At 39.5% G+C, this 14,515-nt stretch overlaps 4 protein-coding genes across 4 annotated transcripts in view; 2 read left to right on the plus strand and 2 right to left on the minus strand.

Moving 5' to 3' along the window:
* LOC145479484 (uncharacterized) overlaps nt 1-14,515 on the minus strand; it is a 106,273-nt gene that overhangs the window by 41,660 nt on the left and 50,098 nt on the right. The window lies entirely within an intron of this gene.
* LOC145479432 (uncharacterized) lies at nt 820-6,394 on the plus strand. The gene is made up of 2 exons (XM_081457799.1): nt 820-1,158; nt 4,979-6,394. Exons 1-2 carry the CDS (start codon nt 1,110-1,112, stop codon nt 5,329-5,331), a joined length of 402 nt encoding a protein of 133 aa, XP_081313925.1. The 5' UTR covers nt 820-1,109; the 3' UTR covers nt 5,332-6,394.
* Nucleotides 7,357-9,251, plus strand: LOC145479434 (uncharacterized). Its single transcript, XM_081457801.1, has 3 exons — nt 7,357-7,405; nt 8,095-8,228; nt 9,043-9,251. The coding sequence occupies exons 1-3, from the start codon at nt 7,357-7,359 to the stop codon at nt 9,232-9,234; spliced, it is 375 nt and encodes a 124-aa protein (XP_081313927.1). The 3' UTR covers nt 9,235-9,251.
* LOC145479433 (uncharacterized) lies at nt 9,270-13,502 on the minus strand. Its single transcript, XM_081457800.1, has 4 exons — nt 13,212-13,502; nt 11,901-12,095; nt 10,891-11,076; nt 9,270-10,238 (listed from the first exon to the last, which is right to left on the minus strand). Exons 1-4 carry the CDS (start codon nt 13,261-13,263, stop codon nt 9,805-9,807), a joined length of 867 nt encoding a protein of 288 aa, XP_081313926.1. The 5' UTR covers nt 13,264-13,502; the 3' UTR covers nt 9,270-9,804.

The following is a 14,515-nucleotide window of genomic DNA, read 5'->3' on the forward strand; positions in this document are numbered from 1 at the left end:
CTTTAAACCCACAAGTGTGAAATTAGGGAACATTCTATATTTCCCACTTCACATTTATTTTATTACTTTGAATGTTTACTATTCAGTTTTCGTGCCTATCGACTTTGTGGCTTAAAATTTTAATTGTTATTTAATAGAAATCAGGAAATGTTCACAGTATGGAGAAGTCACGTTATGTCATAGGACAAAACTTAACCACGGTGTATCAAAACATGTCGGTCAGCAGTTATAAACAGTCTTGAAGGTTTGCAGGACTTTGCATGACCCCACATCACATGTACATAGAATTCTGTCCAGTAAATACCAGTCAACTTAAACTATTTTTAAATTGTTATCCTTAAACATCAACATGCTTGATACCGGTACTCGGCAAGCCATAACAAAGCGTTGAACTCATTTGCACTTGCCGGCCATGGCTCAGTAATTGTTTTTACTTAATTTTATTTTACTTAATGCAAAAGAGGAATGCGAGGGAACCTGTGAGTTTTCTTCCAATGGACGAACCGGAGGTGGCTATCAACTCAGTGTTAACCCAAAAGTGTCCGGAAAAAAATTGACTAATTTTCGTGGCATCAATTCGACTTCGTGACTGAAAATTTTGTTATTTAGTGTAACAGAAATTACGAAAACCAATATATAATAAGGTGACGTCAACTAAGAAGATTAAATGGTCACAACCTAGAATCGTGTCTCAGTAAATTCACGACTTCCAATATTCAGTTCTGGGAATTGTTTTCCTACAATAAAAACAAGCTAATACCGGTATTCGGCAAGCCTTAACAAAGTGTTTACTAACGAAGGTCTGGTTATAATGAGTCGAGATTAATGGCACAGAGTTTAACTCAATGTCCGTTCCCATGGGCTGTTAGCTGCTGTTTTTAGCCTCGGCATTGAAGAACGCGAGAAAAGCAGAGAGCTCAGTTCTCTTCTGATTCTTTTTACGCCTTCATCAATCGAGGAATAATACCCGAAACAGAGGGCTGTGACTGTTTTCCCTTGCCACCCTTCCCTGGGTAAAGGCGCTTGCCGTATTTTGCATAGACATGCAAATTATTTGCCACCGCTTACCACAACGGCGACAGAAGCGGACGACATAGGTGCCTCAAAATATGAAGCGCTTTTTTGTCCTTTGGTGTCTAGTTATTATACCGGAATTTGGTGAGTACGTCTACGAAATGACCGAATTTTCTTTCAGAGTTTCTTCCAGAATCCGTAGTACCGTGTACCGTAATATTGCAGTTGATCAAATTGTCAGAAATTACGATCTTGTAGTACAGCTGATTTATTTTTATTGTTTTCATGTCTCGCTTGTGTGTGTTTAGTTGTTTCAAACCATGTCAGTCTTGTAGTCTTGGCTGTAAATCGTGGTTCTGAGTTCAGACATATTAACTTCATATATTTCTTTATTCCCTCAGTCGGTGAAAATACGGATTCAACCGAGCACAGACACAACATACGCTGCTTATTCAAATCTCTGTTTTGTTTGTACACATGTATTTAATACCGGTGTTTTTTAAAAAACGCCGCCGTTTATCGCTAGCACACTTCGTTTTGCATTTGATCTTGCTCTTTCGGGCTAGACAAAGATCAATGAAAGACCAAAATCAAATGATTGCCCCGTTACAATGCACCAAGAACAGGTCCCTATAAAGTCAAAAGAAACTTTTGCCTAAGGGTTAGATGAGTCAGTCCAGCCTTTATTTTCTGCAGAAAAGGAAGACCTTTCATAACTTTGAAACGCTCTCAAAATCTGTCAAAAATGGACAGGAGGGCGTCCACACCACTGGAGGTTGGTTTTATTTGCGCAAACACATTAAGATGCAGAAGTAGCGCCTCTCTGGTTAATTTACGTGTTATGGTGGGAAAACTTCCTACCAACATTTGTGCGCCTGCGAATGATGCTTAACTAATCTACTTTAATTTAGTTAACCTTTGCGCTGGTGAAAACCAGCCTTGAGAAACCAACAAAACCTAAAAGCAATTGTCATTATTAATTTTAAATGCTGCATTTACATTTGTGCATTAGAGTGGCGACGAAAAGTGACTGGAGAGTATAATTTGCCGTGTAGTCCGTTTTTCTAGCGTGAGTAGTTGAATGTTTTGTTACGAGTGCATGGGTTCGTAGTGTCGGGCCAAAGTCACGCGATCGCGGTGCGCATTAAGATTAAAACATCCATGTTCGTTCGCCGTAAATATTTTGCATTTTAAAAACAATATTCAAGCGGATGTTTTCAAAACTTGAAGAAAACCTTTAAGCTATGATTATACATTTATAAGTGTAAAAATGTGCGAATCGTTTTAAATATGAACGGTTGCTAGGGCAATTAATTCAGTGGTATATTTTGCACTTTTAAGAAGGGCGATTGATCTCACCTGTCAGGCGATGACACTTCATTGCATCCGTGAAGCAATACACTGCTCGCATGATGCTGCAATTTTTGAAATATCTTTGAAAAAGTTGTTTGAAATGTCCTCAAACATCGCCATAGCGAGTATAAAATTTTAATAGCTATGTTCGCTTGTTGAATTCTTTCAGATGTCGACTTTCGAACATTCCAGCTGTGACTCAACATGACATACGCTCGCTCTAAGTACCTGCAATTTTAAACAAATCGTGTCTGAAACCTGAAAACTGACAAAGGGCCAAGTTTTTACCGGCAACCTGGCAGCTGGCACTTTTATTTAGCCCTTCGTTAGAATATACCTCAACAGCTACAAAGCTTAGAAAAACTCTCAGAATCACTAAAGTTGCAGAACGCTTTGCCTCAATTCAAATTGCTTAAATTCTTCTTCTACTAACAAACAGCAGCGTTGGTTACTTTGTAACCTACATAATATTAACACATGATCGATAGCCAAATATGTTATCTCGCTCAAGCCACTTCCGTAACAGAAAGGCTCGAGACTTTTTTAAACTTTATTTCGTGTCAGTTCCCACGTTATACGTTTTTTAAGATATTTAAAAATACGTGTTCTTAAAAAAACTACATGTATCCTGAAAAGTTAGCATCAATGATCCGTGTTAATCTAATTGCCGCATGGTCAAAGTCTGACTTTTTTTTATTCTACTCTTGGCCGTACGTCACTTTACCGTCACGTTTCATCTTTCCGAAAAATTAAAAGTGCAGAATAATTACCACCTGGGTGACTTACTGACGCAAAGCATTTATTTAGATGAACTGAACTGCAGAAATACTCCGTTTTGGGTGAGTAAGGTGTCCCTGAAAAGAGCTGGAACGACCGTGAAAATTTCAAGAGGGGTTGAGGGGAGGATTTTGCCAGCTTCGCGCTTCGCGCGTTAGATGCAGTCATCACATCTTATGACAACCTCCGATATAGAGCGTATTCATTTGGCATCAGAATTCCGGAATATTGATACTACAAAGCTCCTTTTACTATGTAGTCTATACATAAGCTTTGGCGTTCATAAAGTGATGTAAAATTGTCAATCAAAGCTTGGTAAAGTAGACAAAGGACGTAGTTCAACTGAAAATGGCGGACGCATACTTTCAGTGTTTTCAGTTGAAGTTAAAGAAAACTGCAATGCTGAAATTTTGGCAATTTATTTCTTTTTCCCTATCGTAAAATCTATGAGTATTAATCATGAATTTCGCGCAAGTTAAGGAGAATGACTCTGGGTAGGACTCGAACCGGTGGAGTTAGAGTCTAGTAACATGCTACAGCCACTTGTTATTTTGGTCAAAACAGTCTGGAGGGCAGAGGTTTAACTCATTAATTTAATCAATTTAGTTTGGCTAATTCTTAATTCATATTGATCAGTTGAGAATTAGTAAAACTTGCAAATTTCAGCTGAGAAATGATGCGGGGCTTTTATTTATTAATTTATTTATTTATTTATTTATTTATTTATTTATATACTTATTTCTTTTTCTTTTTTGACTAATGGTTGAGACTGAAGGGCTGAAACTTCATCTAATAGCGAAAAATTCGCCACAACTTTAAATTAAAAACTGAATTAAAACACTCCTATCCAGAACCTCTTTTCGACTGCGTCGTATCAGGATATTCAGGGATCGACTGGACAGTTGATGTTCGTTCCGGCGTGGGTGGTGAATTTGTGTTGAATAGACTTATGCAGAATAGCTAATTTTGTGTCCAAGTGTAAGCGTGATCGTGAGCAATTTCCCAAAGTAGTGCGACGATGAAAGGAACACCCACATAAAAACTGTGTGAGGATGGCAGAAGTTTGAGAAGAATTTCATCTCAAGGAGAATTGGAGCATAACTCCCATAAACATGGGAGGCAGCGTGGCCGAGTGGTTTAGGGCACTGGATTTGAAATCTGGAGGTCCTTGCTTCAAATCCTCCACCCTACCGCTATCTGGATTTGTTCACGGCAGCCCCGAGTTCAACTCCTCGACCGCGCTGTGTAAATAAACAACTGGTCAGCCTCCCACCAGTTGGGATTCTTAATAATTTGCGTTCTCTTTGCAATATTTGTTTGTTTAGTTACAGTGTCCTCAATTAGCACAACAGTGCCAATATTATTATTTTTTATCATTATTTTTATTATTATTTAGCTTCTTACGTAATCATACATAATGCCTGCTTGTTTAGTGCACGAACAATGGTCAAGTCTGCATTGCGTCAAGTGGTCCATACAGTCGGAGCTTACCCCGGTTTCCGTGGCATGAAGCGACTAGGAGTATTTCTACTCCCCCTGGATAGGATGCTAGTCAATAGCAGAGTTGTGCCCCTGCATTACAATCACCGATACCCAATTATACACCATTAGAGAGAGCCACTGTGAGAGCCAAGTGTCTCGCTCAAGACTGAATACAGTGCAGTGCCCCCGGCCAGGGCTCAAAACCCGCGAATTCGGGGCGCTAACAATTACATCCCCGCATTTTCCGCCCCCACACGAGTCAGTAAGGACTTCCATAAAATGCCCAGACGTCACCACATAGAGTCTACCATTCTCTTAACACTAAGATTTTATCCTTTTTTCTCCCTTTCAGTGTGGTCTCTAGAGTGTTACCACTGTGTAGGCCCTGTTTCGAAATGTCAATCTGGCGGTGACAAATTAAAACTTCTGGAGTGTACTCCGACAAATGATCGATGCTATCACACAAAAGTCACGAAAATTGAAGCGGAAGACGAGTTGGATCAAGGCTGTACGAATGAAGAAGGCTGTGGTATAAAAACGAGAGCCTGCTCAAACAGCGGTGATTGCAAAGCTACTTGCTGCGAGAAAGATCAGTGCAACAGTGGAGTCAGCGCCAGCGGTATCGGAAACAGCGCATGGGCACGGATTTGTCTGCTCGTTGCTATTATCTTTGGAATTCGACTCCTGGTGCCAGGGAATTTGTAACAAAAGTATTTCAAGGTGGAAGCAGAAAATATCAGTTAGCATAACACTAGACATTCTACACGATGTTGACTGGGTGTAGAGACTAAATTTGGATATGCAGTGTTTAACTTACACGTTCACAGATGCCTTTTACAGCACTGTTCCTAAGTCATCAGACAAAAAAATGTGTCTATAATCTAAGTATAGTATACATTACGAAAAGGTAAAATTAAGAGGTATACTAATCACGGCAGGATTTCGAGTCAGATCCCGAGTTAGGATTTCGAGGAAGGTCTATTTTATTTTTTATTTTGTTTATGTGAGGGAGTTGAAATGTGTAGCCATGCTTCCATGATATTCATGCAATTTTAAAACTATTCAGTGGTAAATGTATATAGCATTGCCAAAGCAAGCTAACTGTATGCAAAAAAATCACACTGATATAGCTGACCGGTTTTTCGTTTGGGAATCCTGACTCGAGATCCCGACTTGAAATCACTCCAACTCGAAATCCTGACTCCGAGAATAAATTAATATCCTAAGAATCGATCAGAACTAACAAAAGGTTATATTATAACGTTTAACTTCAAAGCATTAAACTGACAGCGCAGCTGCAATCAACCCACAACAGAGACCGTCTGATTATCGAAACTCTGATTACCATTAATCGACAATATCTAAAATAGAAAAATTAATTTGAAGTTGGTAAAGGTAAATGAACTGCAGCCGATTTTTTTTTCGACTCGCGCTTCGCGTTCGTGTATCGCGTTTCGCGCTCTGCCGCAAAACCAGCCGCCATAGCAAGTTTGTGAAACTCGAAACGGCAGTAAATTTATCTTTATCAACTTAAAGCTAAAAAAAATAACCGTTTCATAAAAAAAGAAATATTAATTTTGCTCGGCCATAGAAACACCTGTGTATTTATACACTGTCGTTTACTTTTTTACATGTAATAATTTGAATCTTAAAATTAGTCTTTTAAGAAAATCGTTCACGCCAAAACAATGAGGACTTCATACCGACGTAGGTTGTAAGTTAATGTAATCTAACGGCTGGAATAAAACTTTGGCTGTATTAAAAATGTAATGAGAAACGTGTGTACATTTTGACTCTCTTACCTGGAGTAATAGTTTTTTTAAACAATTTTTTAACAATTTTCTAAATCACTAGACTAGGAAGTTGTAACTGATTTGTTTTGTTCGCCGACGCGTTTCGTCTAATTATCGTAGACCCCAAAACGTTTCAAGCTGAGTCAAGGTATTTTGAGTTATTTTGGCCAGGTCGGCTGAATTACCCTTGAATAGAAGGTAACCAGAAAATATTAGTTCACTAAGATAGAAAAACACCAAAGAGATGATGATGACAATAATAATAATAATAATAATAATAATAGAATATTAGAATATTTTACAGATTCCCCTGTTACCTCATGAAAATCCAGGAGGTCCCATCAGGGGGTCTGAGTATCCATATCCCATCAATTTTTTCCCTAAATATTCCGTACCATCAATTCCAGTTTTAAAAATCGACAACTCTCCTACTCGATAAAAGCGTGAGGAAACTTCTTAAGCCCTGACCGATCTCCTTCCTTACGTTATTATTTCATCGGCTTCAAGTATCAACGAATTCTTACAACTTATTTTAAAACAAAGGTATTTAAATCGCTAAGGAAAGTTGACAATTTTAGCTTTTAATTTAGAAACAAACGAAAAATTCTAGATTTCAGTATCCACATTCTTGTCAACATATGCCGGGCCTGGTGTAAGTGTTATTATTGGTCATTAACGTTTCTCACTTGCCATAGGATTGTTTTAACAGCAACGCATTGGAGGACGGCAGCTGTGAAATAAAGAACGAAAACGATTTTTAACGACCCCCTATCGAGGTTCTTGTCCAGAGTTTCGTTCAGTCGATGCACCTGTTGGAAGTGGAAATCTCTTCTAGAATTTTCATTGTAAACAACTCGTCGAGACCATCAGAGGAACACATTCAACACGTCTGGTTTCATTTGACTGTGTTGTGAGAACGGGGATTTCACAGACAAGTATGCCACGCATTCTTGCATCCTTATGTATAGTGCTGATATTTGCTAAAGGTATCAGTATTTCCAGTTCTAGCTCATCTTTTCTCCGTTTCTTGAGCACTGTCACGATGTGCACAAGCTTGCACAAATTTGCGCATTTTTTTACTATTTTACATGAAAATCATTGACTGAACATGTAAGCTTTAAATTAAATCTTAAACCGTAAATGATACAAGTATCTTGGATCAGTTCAGCCTGTTCTTAGACACGAGATGAAGTTTATTTGACCGAAACAAGCTCTCCCTAACAAACTTAACAAAGTTTAGATTTTTAATCCCGACAAAAGTATGATTTTAAATTGTAAGCTATCAGTGTCGAAATATAATTCAGTCAGGAAAAAATAACCTATATCAGACTGTTGTGGTAAGCACGTAGTTTTACTGCTCTGTATGTTTACATCGTGCCAAAAAAGAAATATGCAATTAAATTTTGAGTGGCTCCATGTTTGAGCCAAGGTCTCTGAGGAAATTTCTGAGCGCATTTCATCTAATTCAGTTTTAATATCACTAATTATTCTGAGCCCGCGTACGGAGGCTAGTGGGATATCAGTGACTGGACGTCGTTTGCGTTAGGACTCGCGACTTCGGCACTGTGCGATTTAAGTTCCATCCAATGTAGTCTACTCTATGTAACTCCCTTATCCCTTTACCATCCGGTGAGGTTACATAACCGTATAAAACCCACTGGTATTGAATTTACAGAGTTATCAGGCATCAAATGTTTCGCATGTGAGCCAGGAGGTAACTGCCGAAAGGATATAAAAGAAAAGAAATGTCCCAAAGAGCCACTATTGATGGACAAATGTATGCTAATGATGGATGATGAAAACGAACAGGTATTAATTATGTTGTTCTGTATTAATGTAAAATATCAATGTATGATTATAACTGTCATGTTAGCTCAAAGTAGCTTGTGAAAAGGCTCCGGCTGGAAGGGTCTGACCGCTGCAGAAAGAGCCGAGAAGGAACTGGGCTTGAGTGAAGTGAGCGGCCTGTTAAAAGGCTAAGCTTAAAGCTAGTTTTCACGCAGGCCACTCCGAACAGGTTGACAGCCAGTACCCGTGGAGTTGTACTCGGGTGGAGGACCTTGAACTCGGGACTACTGGCCTGTAAGGTTCTTTATCGTTATTATCCAAGCTTGTATGCATTAATTTCCCAAAAACAAAATGACCCATCTTCAATGTCAGTTCAAAGTATTTGGAACCGAGTTTATCGAGGTGATATCCCCGAGCTGGTCAGTGATTTCCTGAGTTCTACTCTCAGTGATTTTAAAGGGAGAAAAATCAGCGTCTGATGTAAATTCTTACTAGCTATTGCATTTGTCAGCACGAGCTCCACTACAAGTGAACCTCGTTTATTTCGAAGATGATTGGTGAGGCTACCGGAAACTTGTGTGGATGAGGATAATGCGAATTCTGAGAATTAGATTGGCAGTTGTTTATGCAGGCTCTCAGACAGAAAATAACCCAGCAGTGGAATAGTCAGTTGTGTACTTGCTGCGACTGTAGCCTGCATAACAGGCGTGGTGGGGAGGGAAAGGAGGAGAAAGGCAGCTGGTGAGGTGGGGTACGGAAAAGTTTTCCCTTGTCCGTCGTGTTTTGCGCCTCCCCCTCTCCTTCCCCGTTTATTTCTGTAAATATTTTCTTTCAGATTGCAAGAGACTGCGCCAATAACATGATGTGTGAAACTGCAAGGAATAATTGCAAACAAGCCAAAGAGGCGAGGACTGGGGATTGTGATGTCACCTGTTGTTCAGATGACCTGTGTAATGCTGGCTCAACTTGGTCGCCATTACTCTGGCTTTCTGGGCTGTGTTTCATCGGTTATGAAGTGCTTTCGTAGAACTTCATAGTCAGGACATTCGTAGCCAAACCCTGACAAGGATTACTGTATTGCACTGCAATTGAATCAGTAAGATAAAATCGCACTGTCACGAGATTCCAGTACGTTCAGACAAGATTTATTGTGTTCCTTAATACGAGAAGCATGCATTAGATGGTGAGGTAACAAAGTACCTCTGGATGATATCTATTTGTTGTAATTTCACGTATGCTGTTCATTTGTAGTTAAATCATTTTAACGTTCAGTCTGTAACACTCTATCAACAATAAAGACTTAAAAACAGCTCGTATCCTTGCTTTCTTAGGCAGCACACTTTTCTCCCACGTTTCCTCTCTTTATCTACGGGAATAAATAAGCATCAGCAAATTAGGTGCCGAGAGAAGGAGGCCTGTGATGGACTAGCATCCTATTGGGGCGTGGGGGGAGGGGGCGGATATTCTCGAAGTCGTTTCATTCTCGAATGCTGATATAAATGGAGAATTAATAAATAAGACCTCATCCGGGAATCATCTTAGGTGACCTGGAGACGACTTGACTAACTTATACACGGACAGAGCGACAACTTGCTAACTATGATTGAAGTAATGCTTGTTTCCCACTTTCGCAATTCTTGCGTTTCCGTCTCGCTTCACTCGTCCGCGAGGAAAAAATAATGGCTAACACGATCGAAAAAAGGAAAGCCAAACTCCCGTGCGGGCTTGCCGTCGAGTGTGTTCCACCGTTACACAGGTGTCCATGGCAACATCCATATGAACATGATTCAGTAATGCTGCTTTGTTCATTACAATGAGAACCTGGTTTGGAACACTCGCTGCCCAAAGCGCAATCTTTTGCAAATATCTTGGTTGTGTTATTGGCTTGGTTGGAATTTTTTTCAGAGTCGTGCGTTTCTTCTTTGTTGAACGTAGCACAGTGTTCAAATCTGAATGGACATGTCTTTTCTACCTTGTGCGTGTTACAGTGGTCCCAAGAAATGGTACTTTGACAAGAGAAGCATTTCGTCCCTGAAAGTTAGAGAAAAATATTTCGTAAACTCAAATAAATAGCCCCTTGCTAACCGAGCGTGAGGGCCCTACTGGGGAATATTAACTTGAGGTCTTGGCAGTACAGACCGAGCGTAGCGGGGTCCTTACAAATGCGACCAAGAGCAGTAACCCCCAGTATGGCTCGAGCAAGCTACGACTAGTAAATAGTTTATTATATGGCACTCGAAAATAAAACAAATACACGACTTATGACAAGTTCTATGGAGACTGTCCGTATGGCAAAATCCTTCACAAGATCAATCAGAGCGCTCGGATTTACTTCAAGACTATCTTGTCATATAACAAATTCACATATTTTCTCGTTTGTCTTGCTTCCTCCAATAATGTAACTCCTCCACGTACCCAAGTATATAAATGGGTACCGGCGAACTTAATGCTGGGCCGGGCGGTAACTGTGCTATGTACTAGCCTCCCATCCAGGGGGAGTAGAAATACTTCTAGTCGCTTATGATACGGAAACCGGGATAAGCTCCGGCGGTATAGACCACTTGGCTCGAAGGAGACTTAATCATTACCAGTCTACACCACATGATCACATGCTACACACAATTCTCTTGTTTAAGCTGTTGGTTATTGTTTATTTAGCAATGCCCTGAGTGACTTTACTGACCTGAGCAGTAACCCCAGCCCGATCCGTTCACGCTTCCATCAAACTCAGACTTTGTCGCGCACCAGTAAAGACCTTCTGGATTATCCTCTGTAGCGGCACAGTTTTTGTACTCCTTTCCACGATACTTAAACGGAAAAATGCAGCAGTCTCCATCTGTAGTTTTTACAAAACACTGAGAATCTGTCACTGAGAAAAATTAAACAAAGAAAAACATTCCCTCAGAATAAAAAAACACAGGAATGGAGATCACAGACCTCAGAGGTAGGGTGCTGTTTTTCACTTTGTTTATCTACAAATATCTCAATCCACTGATTAATTCTTTACGAGGCATACTTATGTTAAAATCTGAACTAAATAGAGGAATAACACTCACATTTCACCTCTTGGATATTGTGCAGTTTCACGGTCTATAATCATGCATGATTCCACACATTATCGAGCTAGCAGCAAAATATAAAGTTTATCCATGCATACTGCCACAAATTCTCCCGGGGGGGGGGTAATCCCCAAAGTTTTTTTGTGGGGGTGCGCAGTCCCGGCGAACCTTGAAACGAAACCTTCAGACCAAATACTTGATTTTTCACATCCTATTTTAGACCTGAGTGAAAAATCGATACCCCATTACAGACCTCTAAAATTAATACACGGCTCTAATAGACAACCGCAGCTAACCAGAACTGGCTTCCATTTGTGTAAACATTTGAGAAGGGCGCACAAATATATTTGCCAATGTTGATGCGGAGTTCATTGCCAACAAAATACCCGATGCAAAGCCAGCGAAACACATAGTTTGCTTAATTTTAGAAGAAAATGGTCAAAATCTATTCCCTTTTTTCAGTCCAAGTAGAACAACAGCTAACAAACCACACCCCTTGGGACACCACTTACCTACATAGGCCATATAAGGGAGTACCCAACCGCCCCCCCCCCCCCTCCCCTTTCGGGAGAATTCTATAACCTAAACCAACTGATACCGTCACGCTTATTAGATTAATTTTATTGTAGCTTACATTTGCAATATCCCCAGCTGGTGGATACATTTCTACTGTATTTGAAGTCTTCTGTGGCGCACCAAAATCGATTATGGATATCACCGTGGTACGTACAACTCCTGTATCGTATTCCTTTATAATAGAACGGAAATCGACAGCAATGATTATCAACTGTTCTTTGGGTGCAAGCAGTGCTTTTCTCTCCTAGAATTGCTGAAAACACATAAAAATAACTTCAATAAACTCAAAACTGCATGCCCAAAATTTTAACATCCCTACTGGTTCCCAGTACTTTCTCAGATAATGTTAACGCGCGCGTCGCGTGCAGGCGTGGATGTTTTCGTGTAGGCTGATTTGAAGATAATTTTGTACATAGTCTAACATGACGGAAACATTATTCAATGTATGTGTGCCATGATATATATAGCTTCTTTAAAGCGAAATGATCGACGGAGAAACTCTTTATTGGCTTTCTTCGACAGACGGCCATGGACCACCTGCCGTTGAATTAATTAATATTCAGCTTATTCAACCAAGGACCGCCGTTTTAAATTTTAACTTTTATAACTAGTAGTAATCAGAGATTATGAGAGTGCGTTCGACGCTCTCACTTTAATATATCTATATATACCGTAAATAAGTGATTTCACTAGCTGACTTTTAAACCTTTCAACCAAGGACCGCCGTTTTAAATTTCAACTTTTATAAAAACACTTATACGCCATCTCGCGGTGTGTTTTTGCGAAGATTAATCGCGTGAACGAATGCCAACCTTCTCTCAACGAGTTTATTCTACTGATCAACGTCAAGTAATAAGACCGAGTCAAATCTGTTTGACTTTTACAAATTTCAGTATCAAGTCCGAGTATATAATGGCGGATCAATCCCTAGTGATTTTGTTATCAAATTCATCGGGTTTTTTTAGACTATTTTGCATTAAAAAACAGGTAGCTAGCGATTCGATCATAGCTAGGTAAAAATACGTCATAACAGCCAAGAGTATTGTATTGCGACTTGAAATTATTCGACAAATTTTTTTTTTTTTTACTTGCGCACATGTGGAAGGAAATTAATACTCTTCTAAAGGACTACATCATGTCTTAGACCCAAGAGGCTCAATCCTTGATTGTTCGAAGTCAAATACTTTGATCCTCTCATGTCCCTCCTAAACTTATTCATGTGTAAGAAAACCATGAAGACCTCATATATACGCATTGTTCAATATTACTAGACAAAAGTGTAAAAATTTAAGTCAGAGGCGATACTATTACAAGTTAATCCAACAAGAATAGGGGAAGAATTGATCTCTCTGGACTCAACGCCTCTTACCTTTCAAAGAACAGCTCAAAAGAACGGCGAACAGGCAGATTCGATTCGACATCGGCTCTAACTACTGTAGCCATCTGGCTATGTTGTGGTCAAACGATATGCATGCTCCGATAATTCCTTCATGTAGTATATTTGTTCATAAATGTTTCATGTCACTCAAGCGGCATAACTTCTCCGACCCAACATAACAGGATGATATGTTATGACAACTGGCGGTACAATAATTGACACACACTCGTTTATTCTGACATGATTTGCATTGCATTGTCAATTCACACCTGTGTGAGTTCAAGTGAATTGGACCCATCGTCACTCGATCGCGACTGAGTGGTTTCCGGTTTGGATCACGAGGCAAAAGTTTGACTGGCTAAAAGCGGATTTTGCATGAGCAGTAAATTTAAAAAGACTCTCTTTTTTTTTTAAGGATAGCTAAGAATTTACGGCTTGGCAGCGTTTGATAAGAAATAGCTCCTGCGTTGAAATATCATGCTAATACTAATAACAATAAAAAAAAACAGGAACTTGAATTGATGTCTGTCGATGTCTTGCAGGTTTCTAAGCAACTAACTGAACTAATTACTATGCAGAGGACAGACGTTTTATAGAAAAAAAAAACAGCGTGAGTTTAAAAAATCTGCATAATATGCTCAAGAGTTTGTTCCTTTGGGGTGATCTGGATCGGGATCAGTGATCCAACATCACTCGGATCATAGTTCATCAAGGAACCGATGAATCCGTGACCAGAGTAGATTCATCGGTTCCTTTGATGCACCATGATCCGAGTGATCTTGGATCACTGATCCTGATCCAGATCACCCCAAAGGAACATACCCATAGACTGTCACGTTCAACAAATAAAGACAACAGAAAGAAATATGTTTCAGTCTTACTACCTTTTTATCTTGTTGACAGCGTAAAAATATGCAAATCTGAAATCTGAATCTGAATTCATAAATCAACTTTATAACGAAAAATCGAAAGCTTATTGAATCTTAACGACCGTCGAGTTTGCTAATTTTGTTGCTTCTTGCCGGGTAAAGCTATTGCTCATTCAGATTAGCTTTCCGTAAGTTGTCTGCAAATTAACTGTGTTTTGTTGAGTTAAACCATTTGCCCGCAGCGTCGTGTCCAAAATTTAAATTACAAAAAAGACGTTTTCGAAAACAATAAGGATTCGCGTAACTAGTAGCGAAATGTGCCGATACAGTTTTGGTGTGGTAATATTTCTCGCGGCTATTTTGCCTTTCTGTGAGTATATCAGAGTACAAAACTGTATTTCCGTGTTCTTGGTATATTTAATAAGC

Source organism: Orbicella franksi, chromosome 2, assembly GCF_964199315.1.
Source record: "Orbicella franksi chromosome 2, jaOrbFran1.1, whole genome shotgun sequence".
Classification (NCBI taxonomy): Eukaryota; Metazoa; Cnidaria; class Anthozoa; order Scleractinia; family Merulinidae; genus Orbicella; species Orbicella franksi.